At 36.2% G+C, this 15,124-nt stretch overlaps 1 protein-coding gene across 4 annotated transcripts; it reads right to left on the bottom strand.

Annotated features, from left to right (window-relative positions):
* Positions 1–305: 305 nt before the first annotated feature.
* On the bottom strand, positions 306–11,891 carry LOC149805179 (beta-2-glycoprotein 1-like). Of its 4 annotated transcripts, XM_089948109.1 has the most exons (3): positions 9,100–9,282; positions 2,750–3,202; positions 306–1,330 (listed from the first exon to the last, which is right to left on the bottom strand). In XM_089948109.1, exons 1-3 carry the CDS (start codon positions 9,194–9,196, stop codon positions 1,278–1,280), a joined length of 603 nt encoding a protein of 200 aa, XP_089804235.1. In that variant the 5' UTR covers positions 9,197–9,282; the 3' UTR covers positions 306–1,277. The 4 variants fall into 4 exon arrangements, with proteins under 4 accessions (XP_089804235.1, XP_089804226.1, XP_089804222.1 ...); XM_089948100.1 differs by lacking the exon at positions 9,100–9,282 and adding an exon at positions 11,728–11,891 and having other exon boundaries at positions 306–3,199; XM_089948096.1 differs by lacking the exon at positions 9,100–9,282 and adding an exon at positions 11,728–11,891 and having other exon boundaries at positions 306–3,202.
* Between the last annotated feature and the right edge of the window lie 3,233 nt (positions 11,892–15,124).

Consider the following 15,124-nt stretch of genomic DNA (forward strand, 5'->3'; position numbering starts at 1 on the left):
CCAATCTCGACACAAATTTTCTCTGCCTTTGACCCCACGATCGAAGAGGCTGCAGTATGTCACTCATCTGTCCATGGTCGTTGAGGTAAGTAACACCCTACTAGTGACAGTGATGTTCTGAAATGCATCATTATTTTGCTAATAAAGTACTTAATTGATAAAAAAGAATTTACCGATAAAAGTTTCTCTTTTCTTAATTAATCATCGATAAATTTTCCATTAAACAAAAAACTTTACAGATGTAAGTTCTGTTTTAAACAGACCTATACTACATTGCTATTATATAATACATACACAACACCATCTTGAAGATATATCTTTATTGCACTCAGATGGGCTGGTCATTACACTGTCTTAAAACATTTGTGTGCAGTCTTAGAGGCAAAACACACTGGGAGACTCATGAACTGTTATATAATACAGTCATGTACACAAAATTTAAATAATCTCAAAATCACAATGACTGGAGAGACATGCTTACATTGCTTTATAAACAAATGAACAGACAATAAGAACAGTACACTATACTAGCTTTACAACATAAAGCAAAATCCTTACAATAAACTACACATTTGACTTCGAGACAAATTTGTTTACCAGGATTACAAAAACACCTAACATGATTTGGTACATAAAAAAATCAACTAAAACAAAAAATGTACACAACAAATTATATCTAATAACATTTGGTGGACGGATGTTAATGCTCCATCCTCGCTAATCATGTACGAGTTGGAAAGAAAATTAATAGAAGGCGAAGACCTGCATTTTCAACATCTGACCTTCTTTCATAATGCAAGAGATGATATCAAATTATTATATTGATTCATCCCATACATGAAGAAAATCGGTCAGGTGTTTAGGAAATATAAACAAATTAAAACGTTCAATTGAAACCTTAATGCCGATTTTGTTATGACCGTTATCTTGACTTCAATCAAACAAAGGAGCAAGCAGGCAGGTCAAAGAATGAATTGTCTTAGCTTCATAATGATTCACGCCAAGTACGATGAGAATCAATGATGGGGTTTAGGAAATGTCAGCAAATGAGAAACTCTTTAACCAAAACCTTAAGACAAGTGTTTACTGCTGCCCAATGTATCCACCAATAACCATTTGAAAATGTTTTATATCTTGCTTCCAACAAACAATGGCCCCACAATACAAGATCAAGATTCAAATCTGCTGATTTAGACATTTTACTACTCAAGAATTCTAATCCTGACACTATTTTCTGTTCCAAAGCCTACCCCAAATGGATAGTATGTCTCTCCCATCTACTGTGAGAAAAACTTGTAAACACAGCAGATATGCTTCTCGTACATATGTTCTGGAAAGAAAATAAAGGCATGATTAGCACTGTTGGAAAGCAAATTTTATGAATAAGGTAACTTTAAATCTTGATCATTTAAATTTTATTCTCCAATCAGTCTTCTTGACATGTGGAGGGCATTTTACCTAGAAGCCATTAATGCATGTGAGTTTACTCATGATCAAAAGATATTTTTTAAAAATCACAGCATCTCTCAGGACACATCCAGACTTCAAACTCTGGAACCTAAAATGCATGACATCTGCATAAACCACTCTGGTAAATAATCTTGCAACTGGCAACTCAAATAAGAGCTTTGATGGCACATATTACAACGTAAAGCAATTATGTACCATAACTTAGAGAAATGCATCCTTTCCTAATTCACAGTGAGAAAATGGGACATGTCAAAGGTTTGAATGTATTTTACTGATTAAATCAGTCTTAAGGAAATTTAAATGGCTTTAAAAGCCATATGCAACATGTACATTAGCACTGTCTGCATGCAACTTTGCAATACTAATTATAATACATTACAACTTCATTTTTGAAAGCCAAGGTGGTGATAATCCCAAAGTAACAACACTTGCTCAAGCAAGCACTAAGCTAAGCACTGTAGTATTTGACAGTCCCACACAGGAAAAACACAATGCTTATGAATATTCATAAACTATGTACTTAAAATTTTTCTTAGCTTGTAAATGAAGGCAATCACATTTACTAATCATCCTTTTGCAACCAAAGGCACTGCTGTCATTTCCTCTTTGTCTGGTGGTATGATTTTATTGGATCTTTCATCATGGAAGCAAAATTTATATCTGGCATGAAGCTTTGCACGTCTGGTTTTACAGCACGGACAACAGAAGAAACTAACTGCAGTTATTACAATTGTGCATACTACTACACAGCTAACAACAACTGCAATTAACACAATGTCAACATATGGTGGTGGTGGTGTTGTGGGATGTGGGATTATCTGTGTTGTTGTGAGATGTTTGACTCTACAGGATGTCACAGTTTTGAGTGTTCCATTTGAACACTTCCTTTTGAAATGACTTCCATCCGGACATGGGCAATCTATGTCAGTGTTATGCATCACGACTCTGGGACCAGTGTTGACTGAACCATCACAGTCACGGATGCAGCCACATAAACAATGATATTCATTGCTCCATATACCATTAACACTGCAAATCAATAACGAACTTGCACCAAATGGAACTGCATTCTCAAGACAATTTACCTCAACCTGGGAACCAATGTTTGTATTGCCATCAGTATAAATCACTTCTGTGCAGGGTTCATACGAAGCTGGGGGATTTCCACAATTAGGTATTGTACACCTTGGAGACCCCGACCAAGTCTTGTTAGCAAGACAAGAAATGTATTGTGGACCTTGAAGAAAAGTACCAGCTTTACAAGTAATCTTGTTCTTACTTTCAAATTCATTGCGAACATCACTGAAGTCTTGGAATATTTGTGCATCTGGAGTACTGAATTCTGGACACCTCACCTTGACACAAGTTGGAGGTTCTGGAGACCAGGACCTATCTGACATGCACCTAATTAAACCATCCCCATTCATCTCATACCCTCCAAGACAGGTGAATGTGGTTGTCTCCCCTACATAGTGTCCAGCTTGTCCAACAATGTAACTGTTGGGTGGCGATACAACAGCTGTGCAGCTTCCCAGTGTACATTTCAAATTTCCACCTGTCCAAACTCCGCTAGAACATTGGTAGTAATTGCTTCCACCTTGAATTCGGTCATAAGCTTGATTACACAGGTATCGGAGGACCACTCCTTCTGAATAAGGCCCTGTGCCTGAACCATTGTGAAAAGCTCCCCCAACAGCTGGTGCAGTAACACAATCACCGGTCACCATGTCTACTATTAAATAAACCAAAGAGTGCATTTAATTGCAATAAAAAATAAATGTGATGGTATCAAAAGATTATAGCTCAAATTCTTTGGAGATGATTAAACAATGTTCAAAATGTTCACATCAGCATATATTTATACTTTTCACAGGCATATGTTAACGTAAATATGTATGCATGTCTATCTCTCTCTCTCTCTCTGAAGACATGAACTTTCATGACCTGTTTTTCCATTATTTCTGTATGATAATAAGAGCCCTATGCATTATACACCCAAGCTATGTTAAATAGTCCTGTATGTAGGTACTAATAAGTCATGGTACGTTATACACCCAAGCTATGTTAAATAGTCCTCTATGTAGGTATTAATAAGTCATGGTACATTATACACCCATGCTATGTTTGATAGTCCTGTATGTAGGTACTAGTAAGTCATGGTACGTTATACACCCAAGCTATGTTAAATAGTCCTCTATGTAGGTACTAATAAGTCATGGTATGTTATACACCCATGCTATGTTAAATAGTCCTGTATGTAGGTACTAATAAGGCATTGTACGTTATACACCCAAGCTATGTTAAATAGTCCTCTATGTAGGTACTAATAAGTCATGGTATGTTATACACCCAAGCTATGTTAAATAGTCCTCTATGTAGGTACTAATAAGTCATGATATGTTATACACCCAAGCTATGTTAAATAGTCCTCTATGTAGGTACTAATAAGTCATGATATGTTATACACCCAAGCTATGTTAAATAGTTCTGTATGTAGGTACTAATAAGTCATGGTATGTTATACACCCATGCTATGTTAAATAGTCCTGTATGTAGGTACTAATAAGTCATGGTACGTTATACACCCATGCTATGTTAAATATTCCTGTATGTAGGTACTAATAAGTCATGGTACATTATACACCCAAGCTATGTTAAATAGTCCTGTATGTAGGTACTAATAAGTCATGGTACGTTATACACCCAAGCTATGTTAAATAGTCCTGTACGTAAGTACTAATAAGGCATGGTACGTTATACACCCAAGCTATGTTAAATAGTCCTCTATGTAGGTACTAATAAGTCATGGTATGTTATACACCCAGGCTATGTTAAATATTCCTGTATGTCGGTACTAATAAGGCATTGTACGTTGTACACCCAAGCCATGTTAAATAGTCTTGTATGTAGGTACTAATAAGGCATGGTACATTATACACCCATGCTATGTTTGATAGTCTTGTATGTAGGTACTAATAAGGCATGGTACGTTTATACGCCCAAGCTAATTTAAAAAGTCCTGTATGTAGGTACTAATAAGGCATGGTACATTATACGCCCAAGCTATGTTAAATAGTCCTGTATGTAGGTACTAATAAGGCATGGCTGATTCTGGACAGTATTGGTCTCAATGGCCTTGACCAGTTAAAACCACTACCAGCAGATTCCAACCTTGCCCAAATGGCATTGTAAATTTTAAATTTTACTGTAAGATGGTCTAGAAACAAGTCATTATTCTAGTCATTGACCTTTCAGCTATGTAACAAATCTGCAGCACAATTCTGTCCTATATCATCAAACCCTTTGGTGCCACTAAGCAGTGTGTAATTAATTCCAGTTATTTTGCAAAACTTTCTGCTTTGTTTGTCACACTGATGTTAACCTTGGACATTTGACTCCAAAATCATCAGATTTCTTTGTTGCCTAATGTACCAGCCATTCACAAATTTTGGTCAAGGTCTAGAACTGAACTTGCTGTGTAAAAACTAACAATTTCATGTTAAACCTATTGTGACCCTGATTTTAGACTTTCAGACCCCAATATTTAGACTTCTTTCTTACTCTAAGTGCAAACCATCCACAAAGTTTGGTCAATGAACCTATCTAAAACAGAAGTTAATGTGCAGAAATAGTTTTTCTTAGGCATACAATGACCTTGAAATTTGACATTTTTTTCTATACTACAAAGCCATCCACAACTTTTGTCAACATGTGGTCTTTAACTAAATTGTTACTGCAGAGGAAGCCATCCATAAAATGTATTGAGACTCATTGTCTAGAATGAAAGCTATGTACAGAAATTGTTTTATCTTTCAGCTACAGTAGCCCTGACCCTGACCTTCTAGACAACAAATCTGTATACTTCTTTCACAGCCCATGTAAAAACTGTCCAAAACATTTTGGTCATGATATAAAGACTAAAAAACAAAGCTCTTGCACAGAATCTATTTTTCATCTTTCAGTTTATGACCTTGATATTTAACTTTCTGACCTGAAAATCAATAGGTTTCTTTCTCACTCAAGGGTAAATCTTAATCAATGCCTTGTCAAAGACTGTTAAAGAATTAAAGTTTTGTGTGGAAACAATCAGCATTCAAGCCATCCACCAAGTCTGGTCCATGTTCTTGGTCAAAAGCAAAGTTATTGTGCCAATAGGCAGAAAGACATCATCGCATAGTTCTTTACTTATGTTTTTTTCAAGGACTTTTTTCAGTTTTTATAGACTTTCAAATGTTTTCAAGGGGTATTTTGTCTTAAGGTAAAAGAACTTTATTAACAACTGGTGCTGCATCTTAAGATCCATTAAATTTTATCCCATTTTATTTCATTAATTTGTAACTACTGTATTTCTGCTGATAAATTTTTCAAACTTTTCATAAAATTCAAGGACTTCTGAAGGAAAGACAACTCTTTGGACAAATAACTGCAATCTGACACTGTCATCATTTTAGATGAATCTGTCATAGATACAGAGGGGGCCTCAAGTGGCCAGGTGGTCTAAAGCGCTCACTGTTAAGGATCATTGCCATCTCACCCCTGTCTATGTGGGTTCAAGTCTTGGGCTCGACCATAGTGAGCACATGTATGAATAAAAGCTTGCCAGTAGCTTCTCGTGGGTCAGTGATTTTTTCCAGGGTTTTCCCAGGTTCTTCCACCATTTATACTGGTCACCATATATAGCCTATCTTGTGCTGAAAAATGGCATTAAACCCTAGAACAACAAAACATATATAATGAGTTTGTCAACACAAAAAATGATCTTTAGATCAAATGGCACCAAAAATAAAATATTTAATCATCTTAATTTCAATTCAAAACATTTTATAAAAGAAAAATGCTTTTCCCCAAAATAGTAAACTAAAACAAATTTTAAGACACTCCTATTAAGGAGGTATTTGAAGCAGTGATCAAGTGTAACATATTAAGAATATGCAACTGCCAGACTGTTCATCATAAGATGGAAAAGTCTATATTTTAATAATGAGGATAATGCAATAGAGAAATCGCTCAATAAGTCCTAGCTGGCTAACACAACTCGTATCTCACAATGAAGGGGAATTATCTGCATTTTGTCATATAAATGGAGCTGGTTTCAACATACCAATGCCTATCACTTAATCATCTCAAAAATTTCAACATTTGCTTTGACAAGGAGAAATCAGGGCTTCGGGTGGCCGAGTGGTCCAAGGTGCTTGACTCTACAGATCACTGACATCTCACCTCTACCCACGTGGGTTCAAGACTCTGGTTCAGTTAACATGGGTATGTGAGAAAAATTCCAGTAGCTTTATGGGGTTTTCTTCCTCCAACAAATATACTGGTTGCCATGTATAGCCTATCATGTAATGAAAAATGGTTTTAAGCCCACAACAACAAACAGAAATCATGATTAGAATTTATAGAAAGAACATTGTTAGATCAATCTAATGTTAAATTATTCATGCATCATTGTTAATGTTATGCCCATTTTATATGTATATTTGATTGTTAACGTCCACATTATTTTCTAGGAAAACAAAATCAAAACATACCCAATAATTATGAGTATTGTGTAAAAAGTGATGTTTACCATTTTCTCCCTAAATTGATACACTGGTCCTCTCCTTTCAGCAGTGAAAAGGCGGCCATATAAAACTTTACCTCTCCAGTGGTGTGCAGGATGGCTATAGTGACCCCAACAGAAAGGTGTCATTTGGAAAACATTTCTTGTGAATATTTTCTATATTATCACAGACTGCTTACCTCTACGAGGGAAACTGTTGACATGCTTAAAAATTCTGAAAATTATCTTTAAGAAATGTTTCAAATGACCGTGCTCAAAGAAAATGTTTTGAGACACAGGCCCAGGGATGATGATTTAAAAGTCACAAGACCAAAATCAAATTCCACAAACCCAGACTCCATTATTTTATATGAAAAAAAATTGACCAACAGCTGTAATACTATTTGTCATACAATGTTGCAACTGCAATACTTCTGATACAAACTATATTAAAGTGCCTTCTGTGTTTGTTCAGATCTCAAAAATATTTCAAGTAAAGCAATGCTTTCCTGAAGGTTCCAATGTCTTCCTCATTCAATGGATCAGCAAAGTTGATGTTCATTACCATCTGAATTGTGTCTTGCATTCTACATTTTCTCTTTACATTTTTTATGCTACTCATAAGTGCTGCTTAATGTGCTTAACCGGTGTTGCATTACACTAATGCAAGCATGAACAAGGACCAGCTCAATTATTATGCATCAAACTTTAACTTTGAAAATTCTTGAACAAATGCAGCAAAAATTAAAGAAGGCAACAAAAACACAATCAAAATACTGATTAAAGTGTCATTAACTAATTTTTGGGGTTGATCTTTCCTTCTTATCTCAATTCTGCCAAAGGAAAACCAATTTTTAATCAAAGACTCAAAAGCTACCATAGACCAAATTTAATCCTTTGGTTGCTTTGTTGCTGTTGTTGTTGTAGGGCTTAATGCCATTTTACAGCACATGATAGGATATACATGGCGGCCAGTATTAATGGTGGAAGAAGAACCCGGGAACACACCGGTAAGAACCACCGACCATCGAGAAGCTACTGGCAAGCTTTCTCACATACCCATATTGACCAAATCCGAGGCTCGAACCTACGCAGACAGAGGTGAGATGGCAGTGATCCATAATGGAGAGTGCTTTAGACCACTCAGCCACTTGGGGCCCCTCATTTGGTTGCATAAATATCTATAAAAAAACATCCTATGTTTGGCCTAAACTCGCCAGATTGCAACAATATGGTAACCAACTAACAGCTTGTTGTGTACACATGTTAGCCTTAATCCCATTACTCAGCCACACATCAATGCACTGATTGCAACAACTACTGCAACAGTTCTGGTACCCAGCAGACTGGCTTTCTGAATGGATAGAATGCATGAAAATACTGCTTTTTCCTTCAATCAGTTAATTTTCAAAAGCAGTAGATTTCAATAATTAAACTGTATGTTTAATAGACAGCCTTAAAAATGGTATTTGGTCCTAATGCCAGGTCAATCACATGTATATTATATCCAAGTACACACTAATTATAGGCAACCCCGTTAATCTATTCCCCATTCATAGGTCACATGCTTCGCTTTGTAGACAGTTAACAGCTTAAAACAGAAGGATGATAAGTAGGAGGTCTTCATAAGGGTATGGGGCATACAAGGGATAAATAATAATTACAGGTCTTTTAACATCCTGAAAATAAATTTCTGCATTTCAGCACAAAGTTATCACAGCCAAAATAGACTTTTTCTGACAAGACCAAGGGGCACTTCACTTGAGTATAGGAGAGGCACAATCTGAAATTAGAGGGTCCCCAGGTGTCTGGCTATCAAATTTTTTCAGCACTGCAAATGATCATAAATTTGTTACATTTCAATGGTGGAGAAAAACCACAGGCTGGGACAACCACAATTTAATGTGTGTGTGTGATTTGGATTTTTAACGTAGCTTTAACAATTTTTCAGTCATATTGCTACGATGTCTGCAGCGTGGCAGGTTATAGTGATGTCCAGCACTGGGGCATCATGCCGCAGACATGTAGCATGATGTCCCACCCAGTCACATTATCCTGACAGCAGGCCGATCAGTCCTAACACTAACCTCTTAATGCTGAGTGCCAAGCGAGGTAGCTGTTAGTGCCATTTTGGTAAGTCTTTGGTATGACTCGGCCTGGGATCGAACCCATGACCTCCCGCATCCGAGGCGGACGCTCTAACCACTAGGCCACTGGAGCGGTCCCACAATTTAATGCCAGGCAACCTTATATTTAATCTGAAAGCTTAGCCAGGTTACCTAAAAATATGAATAAGAAATGAACATTTAAAACAACAGAACAGAAGACTAAATATTTTTTCAGCTAAAAATACTTTATCCAACAAGGTGCTCACATAATCTCCATATACTTCAGTACTTGAATATTGGGTGATTACTTTCCATAAGAGGCTACTCTAACTTACATGTGTCAGAAACTCATCTGATTAAATAATCACAGTGTATACTACCAGACACCAATATATGGTAGTGCTTTCTTTCATCTTCTTGGCAATGAATGCCTCTAATCTATAATTATCCTTTCTCAACAGTCTGTTAAAAAGATGGACACTCATTATAGACCAATTAAGAGCTGTTTCTGTTGGCTAAATTTAACTACAAGAATATGGCAAGGAAAAATAATGAAACCAATCACTACTTTTGTTTCAATCTATACGGGCTTGTAAGGTGATGGCAAACAAAAATCCCATGTGGATAGCTTACAGTTCTCTTAATATTTAAACACAGGAAAAACAGTATCAAATTTATACTAACCATAATGATGTAGGACTCAAGGTACTAATTCAGCTTCCTTAGTAAAGCTGTAACACCATGGTATTAAAAATTCAAAAACTTTAAATTTCTGAGCGCTCATGTTGAAACCTATATTTATCTGTATTAATGAAACCTGGATGTCAGCTTCTGTATAGAGAAAAGGATATGAACCGCTGCATTTTCTGGACCGACACATGTTTCAAACAAGTGCTTTCAATTCCACACCAAAGAGTCAGGTTGCTAATTTCAGTAATGAGCATTCCAAACTCAAGACTGTTAAAGGACTGAAATTCTATCAGAAAAACAATGTCTCTATTGTTTTCAGTTAAAACTAGGATAAACTCTTGAAAGATTCTTTTTCCTAAAAAAAAATAAGTTACATTATTAATCAATCCTGGTCAGCCAGACCTATATATATTCTATATTTTGTTCACCCATTTCCAGACAAGTTCCCATTTTTCCATATAATTAGTACCGTGTGTCCTGTAAACTCAGATAAACATATAAAATATGGATTAGCTTCTAAGCAGAGATGGAATACTTCTGCAAAACTATCAGAGAACAAGTTACTGTGAAAGAATAGAAATTGTTTAGTTCTTTTTTGCTGTGATCAAATAGATTTAAAATATGTAAAAACTTCACCACATTCAGTTAGCAGGACTGATGGTGACTGTGCAATTAGGTCTAATATGTTCTATAATTCTTATTACAGCAATCTTTGGGCTAAATGCAAAAACTTCCTTGGCAACCCCAAAATTCAGCTGGGCAACCAGATTTTCAAAGCTGGTTGCCTATGGACAAACATGGATTTTCAAAAATGTTTAATTACCGATGTTGTATTACAGTAAAAGCTGTCTTGAAAGGTGGTTTCTCAAAAGAGGCAACTGAACTATGTAAGAAAATAATATGCATATGATATGTCCCATAGCAGTGGTCTTCAAGGACTGGGTTTACTGTTTTTTTATAAATATGAAATAATAAATGTAAGGATGCAAATTTATGTCGATCTATGAGGAACACATTAATTTGGACCAGAGAACAATTAGATTTATGGGGACAGGTGCTTGTTAAATTGCTATACTGCAATGATTTCTAACGTCTGTGTCAGGAGAGGAAGTGATTCTTAAGTTTATTTTACTGTCAGACAACTAGAAAAAAAACGGTTAACTTCAATTTTATATTGGAACTGTCATAAGCTGAGTTTTTCCAGATCTGTTGTTTTAGAATTCTATAAGTCATGCTGACCGCAATTTTGGTGCCTAGTTATAAAAGACAGTAAATATATTTAATCCCGACTATTACACTAAATAAGGAGCACGGTTCCCACATGAAAATTCCTCGGGGTTAAATTGCCCTCATCGAAAGAAATCACCATCTTTAGTACTTCATGACATTTGCCTGTTGCAATGGCATGTCCGGCAAATATCAAGAAATAAAAAGAAACAAAGAATAGTTTGTATGCATGACTCTAGCCGTTTCAGTCTTTCTCAACCATCCCTGCCTCCCGCAACACAAACTTGTCAAGTCCACAGGTGCTCGACGCGAGCTTGATGTTAAGAAATAAAAAACAATCATCTAAAGGAAAAAATTATACAGTGACAAAAATACCTTAGATTACCCCCATGACCCGTTTTGACATAGGACCCTATCATAATATATAGTTCCGACATAGGACCCTCTCTATCATAACATGCAAGATATATATTATGATATAGGTGTCCTATGTCAGAACGGGTCATGGGGGTAATATAAGGTATTTTTGTCACTCTGTATCATTTTTTCCTTTAGATGAATGTTTTGTTTATTCTTCTTAACATCAAGCTCGCGTCGAGCACCTGTGGTCAAGTCGAGGTTTCTTTTCAATTAAACATCATTATACATTTTGTAAAATTCTTTAGTTAGCGCTGAATTAAACAGACATACCAAACTGAAGAACATACAAAGGCAACATCAGCAACATTTTCTTTTTCATATCTGCATAAATTAGTTCAGGAACAGTCTTACTCGGATTAAAATTACAATAAACTGGTTACGATTAAACGGGTCAGACTAACATCGTCTTGATGCGCACATCCGTAAGAAGAACCGGAAGTCCTCGGCTAAAACCACTGACAAACATCCACGCAGGGAACAAATTCAAGAGTAATTTCCCTTTATTAACACTTTTACAAAGAACAACAACAACAAAAGAGATAATAAATCTGTTAACCCTGTCTCTTCAAGGAAAGTGAAATAACAATATTTATTTGTGCACGGAGTACTGCAATGTAAAGTGATTTTTTCTTTTATATTTCTCACAGCAAAAGCGATGGCAAATGACCCCCCCCCCTCTCTCTCTCATATTTGATATTTCAATGCAACATGACAAAATAATCACATACGTTTCTTAGGTTTACAGAGAAAATTTGTTTCCAAACTATTAAACCTTAATCTGGAGCTATCATTCATCGTATTAAATGTTCCATTAGTAAGTGAAAAATAAAACCTCATACAAAAAAAGAAGAAAAAAAAAAAGGAATAAAATAAGGTCAATAACGCTAAGCCATAGACTTCACAGAAAATAATAATCAAACTGCTGGCAATGGCAATGATATAGTAAGGAAAAATATTAGTTATAAACAATGTGAAAAAAATAAGTGCGACTTTGATCTCAATGCGGAATTTATCATGACATTAAAACAACAACAGAATAATCATTGTGCGAGCTGTAACACAGTAATGTTGTGGTAATATTAAAAAAATAATCCACGACAATTTACATTAGACAGAATTAATAGTAATTTTGGTCATACACGCGAAATGTGATGCTGACCTGTCTTGAATGTAATCGACGTCAAGGTGCTAGTTTACAAAAGTGAATGCAGTGGTAATTGTGTGTCTTCAGGAATTACTTGTAACTGCTCGCGTACAAATCCACGTTGAGGAGCAGTTGAATCTAGTCTATAGATTGCAGGTCTACCTGTGGATCTTACCACGCTAGAAATTTTATGTTTTGTAATACTCCAAATAGGATCATTCGCTCTTTCTTTTTACCACCTTCAAGTTCACCGGGTTCATATAAAGGCACGACAGTCACATTACCTAATACATGTTGATTTGAAAATTCATGTCGTTGCGTTGGTATGTGTTCTTTTAAAAAATATTTCCATCATTATTTGTTTGTAATAGCATTAATATGTATCATGGCAGTTGTTCGAGTAATTGCATTATTTAACGCCTTTATCAAATTTGGTAATATTGCAGCCCATTCGCGTGATCTCATATCTTTCTGACTTATTTCCTTCGCATATTGATATCTAAATAACCGCTCAGCAAGTGTTCGATTAAATCGTTCAACAATTGCCCGATCGCGATGAATTGCGGTATGTCCTCGTCTAATTTTGACCTTGTTTTTTCCTCAGAGATGATACTGCAACTAGAAATTCCTTGCCAGGATCAACCTGTAATAGTTGTGGCCATCGCAAGGGTCATCGTTGATAATTTCGTTCAAAAGCAGAAGAAACTTTAGTTGCTGTTTTAGTTCATAACGGCTCTGCTTCCTTATATCTACTTGCAACGTCAACGGCATTTAACGTGTATTTATATGTACGTGATTGACGTCTTTCAGTTTTAATAGTATCACGCGGTAACAATAAAATATCTGATTGGTGAATTTCATTAGGAGTGCTGACATCAAAATGTGCATGCTGAATTTTTTTAAGTGGTGGTAGGAAAAATACCCCATATTGCCTATCGTGCTAACCTTTTGCAGCAACAGAACGTGTAACATTTGCTGCATCAGCGAGTTTACTAATTGGGCTATAAAAAATCGATTCCATTATTTTACAATAATTAGTTGATTAATTTCCGGCTCCGAATAATAATTTGCCTTTCATCTCAGATTTTACCAACCAATTAGTTAATGATTATCTAAAAGATTTTTTAATGGAATTTAACGAATGAATCAACTTCTCATCTGCAATATGTAGTTGTTGCAGATCTTTACTTGTATAAGCTACATCATGAACCTGATATGCTTGATCAGTATCGTTTATTGGATACTCTCCAGGTCTTGGTTAATCTCACTCGTCAGTAGTGAAAGGGGTGAGATTAGCGACAATGGGAATTAGCATTAAAAACACCCCCTGGGTAAGATTAGCGACAATGAAAATTTAACATTAACCACCCTGGGTAAGATTAGCGACAATGGAAATTTAACATGGGCAAAAAACCCTGGGTAAGATTAGCGACAATGGAATTTAACATTGGAGAAAGGAAAAAAAAAAGGAAATATTGATTTTAGCGACAAAGGCATTCGAACAATGGAAAAAAAAATATCGATTCTAGGGACAAAGGCAATTGAACATGGGGAATAGAGTTTGGGTCTGTCTAGGGACAAGGGGAATTGAACATGGGAATAGAGTTTGGGTTTGTCTAGGGACAAAGGGGAATTGAACATGTTAAAAAAAAAGAAAAAAAAACTACTTTAGGGACAAGGGGAATTGAACATGGGATTTTTTTTATAAAAAAAAAAAATAAAAAAGGGGTAGGCAATCGAAAGGCTTTCTCTTCTCGAGAAATGTGGGTGGCCCTGAAAAGGGCCTTTGGGTTTATGTTAATATTAATATTAACATAGACGGCATCTGTCACATCTTCTTCTTCTTAAACTCCTTCTAACTGCAGGTCCATACACAAGTACCCTCTTGAGGCATCCTTGTCTTTTTCTGTAAACTCTTCTCATCCATAGACTAGTATCTGTCCTATCAACAACAGTCCACTTGGACCGGACATACATGAGCATGTCCGTCCTAAACATCATTGAAGACACAAGGGTGGATGATTCAACTGTGGTCCACATCGTGATTCGACGAGAACAGGTGAATCAATGCAGTGAACTGCGCTTATTTATAGGTAGAGGAAGGATTGAAACGGATTGAGTTCATTCACCAATCCGAACACGCGTTACAAAATTCAGTCAGTCCGCATCCAATCCGAAGAGAGCAGTCTGTGACGTCATGTGGTCTATATAGACTCGCTAGCGCCTGTGTGCTGTCAATCTATGCGACAGTGATTCAACATGACGGAAACTCAGAAAACGATCCACTGGGGTGCACCAGCAGTGGAGACCGCCCAAGGGAACCCGGACTTACTTTCAGAAGAGGTACATTGGGATTTTGTGGATTTTCTTACCTCGCAAGAATTTGTTCCGGAACCTTCGTCTCATTCTTCATTACCGCAAGTGGAGAATTTTAGACAGAGACAGAAAGAAGAATTGGAGAAATTTATGCAACGACAAAAGGAAGCGGAACAAGCTTTTCTCCTACAGCAACAGCAACAGCAA

This window comes from Sinohyriopsis cumingii, chromosome 2, assembly GCF_028554795.1.
Source record: "Sinohyriopsis cumingii isolate HCF-2022 chromosome 2, ASM2855479v2, whole genome shotgun sequence".
NCBI lineage: Eukaryota > Metazoa > Mollusca > Bivalvia > Unionida > Unionidae > Sinohyriopsis > Sinohyriopsis cumingii.

What these genes read in the sequence shown, in the direction of transcription:
- LOC149805179 (XM_089948093.1), bottom strand. Translation starts at nt 9,196, where the DNA reads ATGCGGGAGGTCATGGGTTCGATCCCAGGCCGAGTCATACCAAAGACT. An exon ending in TTGGCACTCAGCATTAAGAG is followed by an intron (nt 3,203 to 9,099) that starts GTTAGTGTTAGG and finishes TTTATTTAATAG; the next exon opens with TAGACATGGTGACCGGTGAT.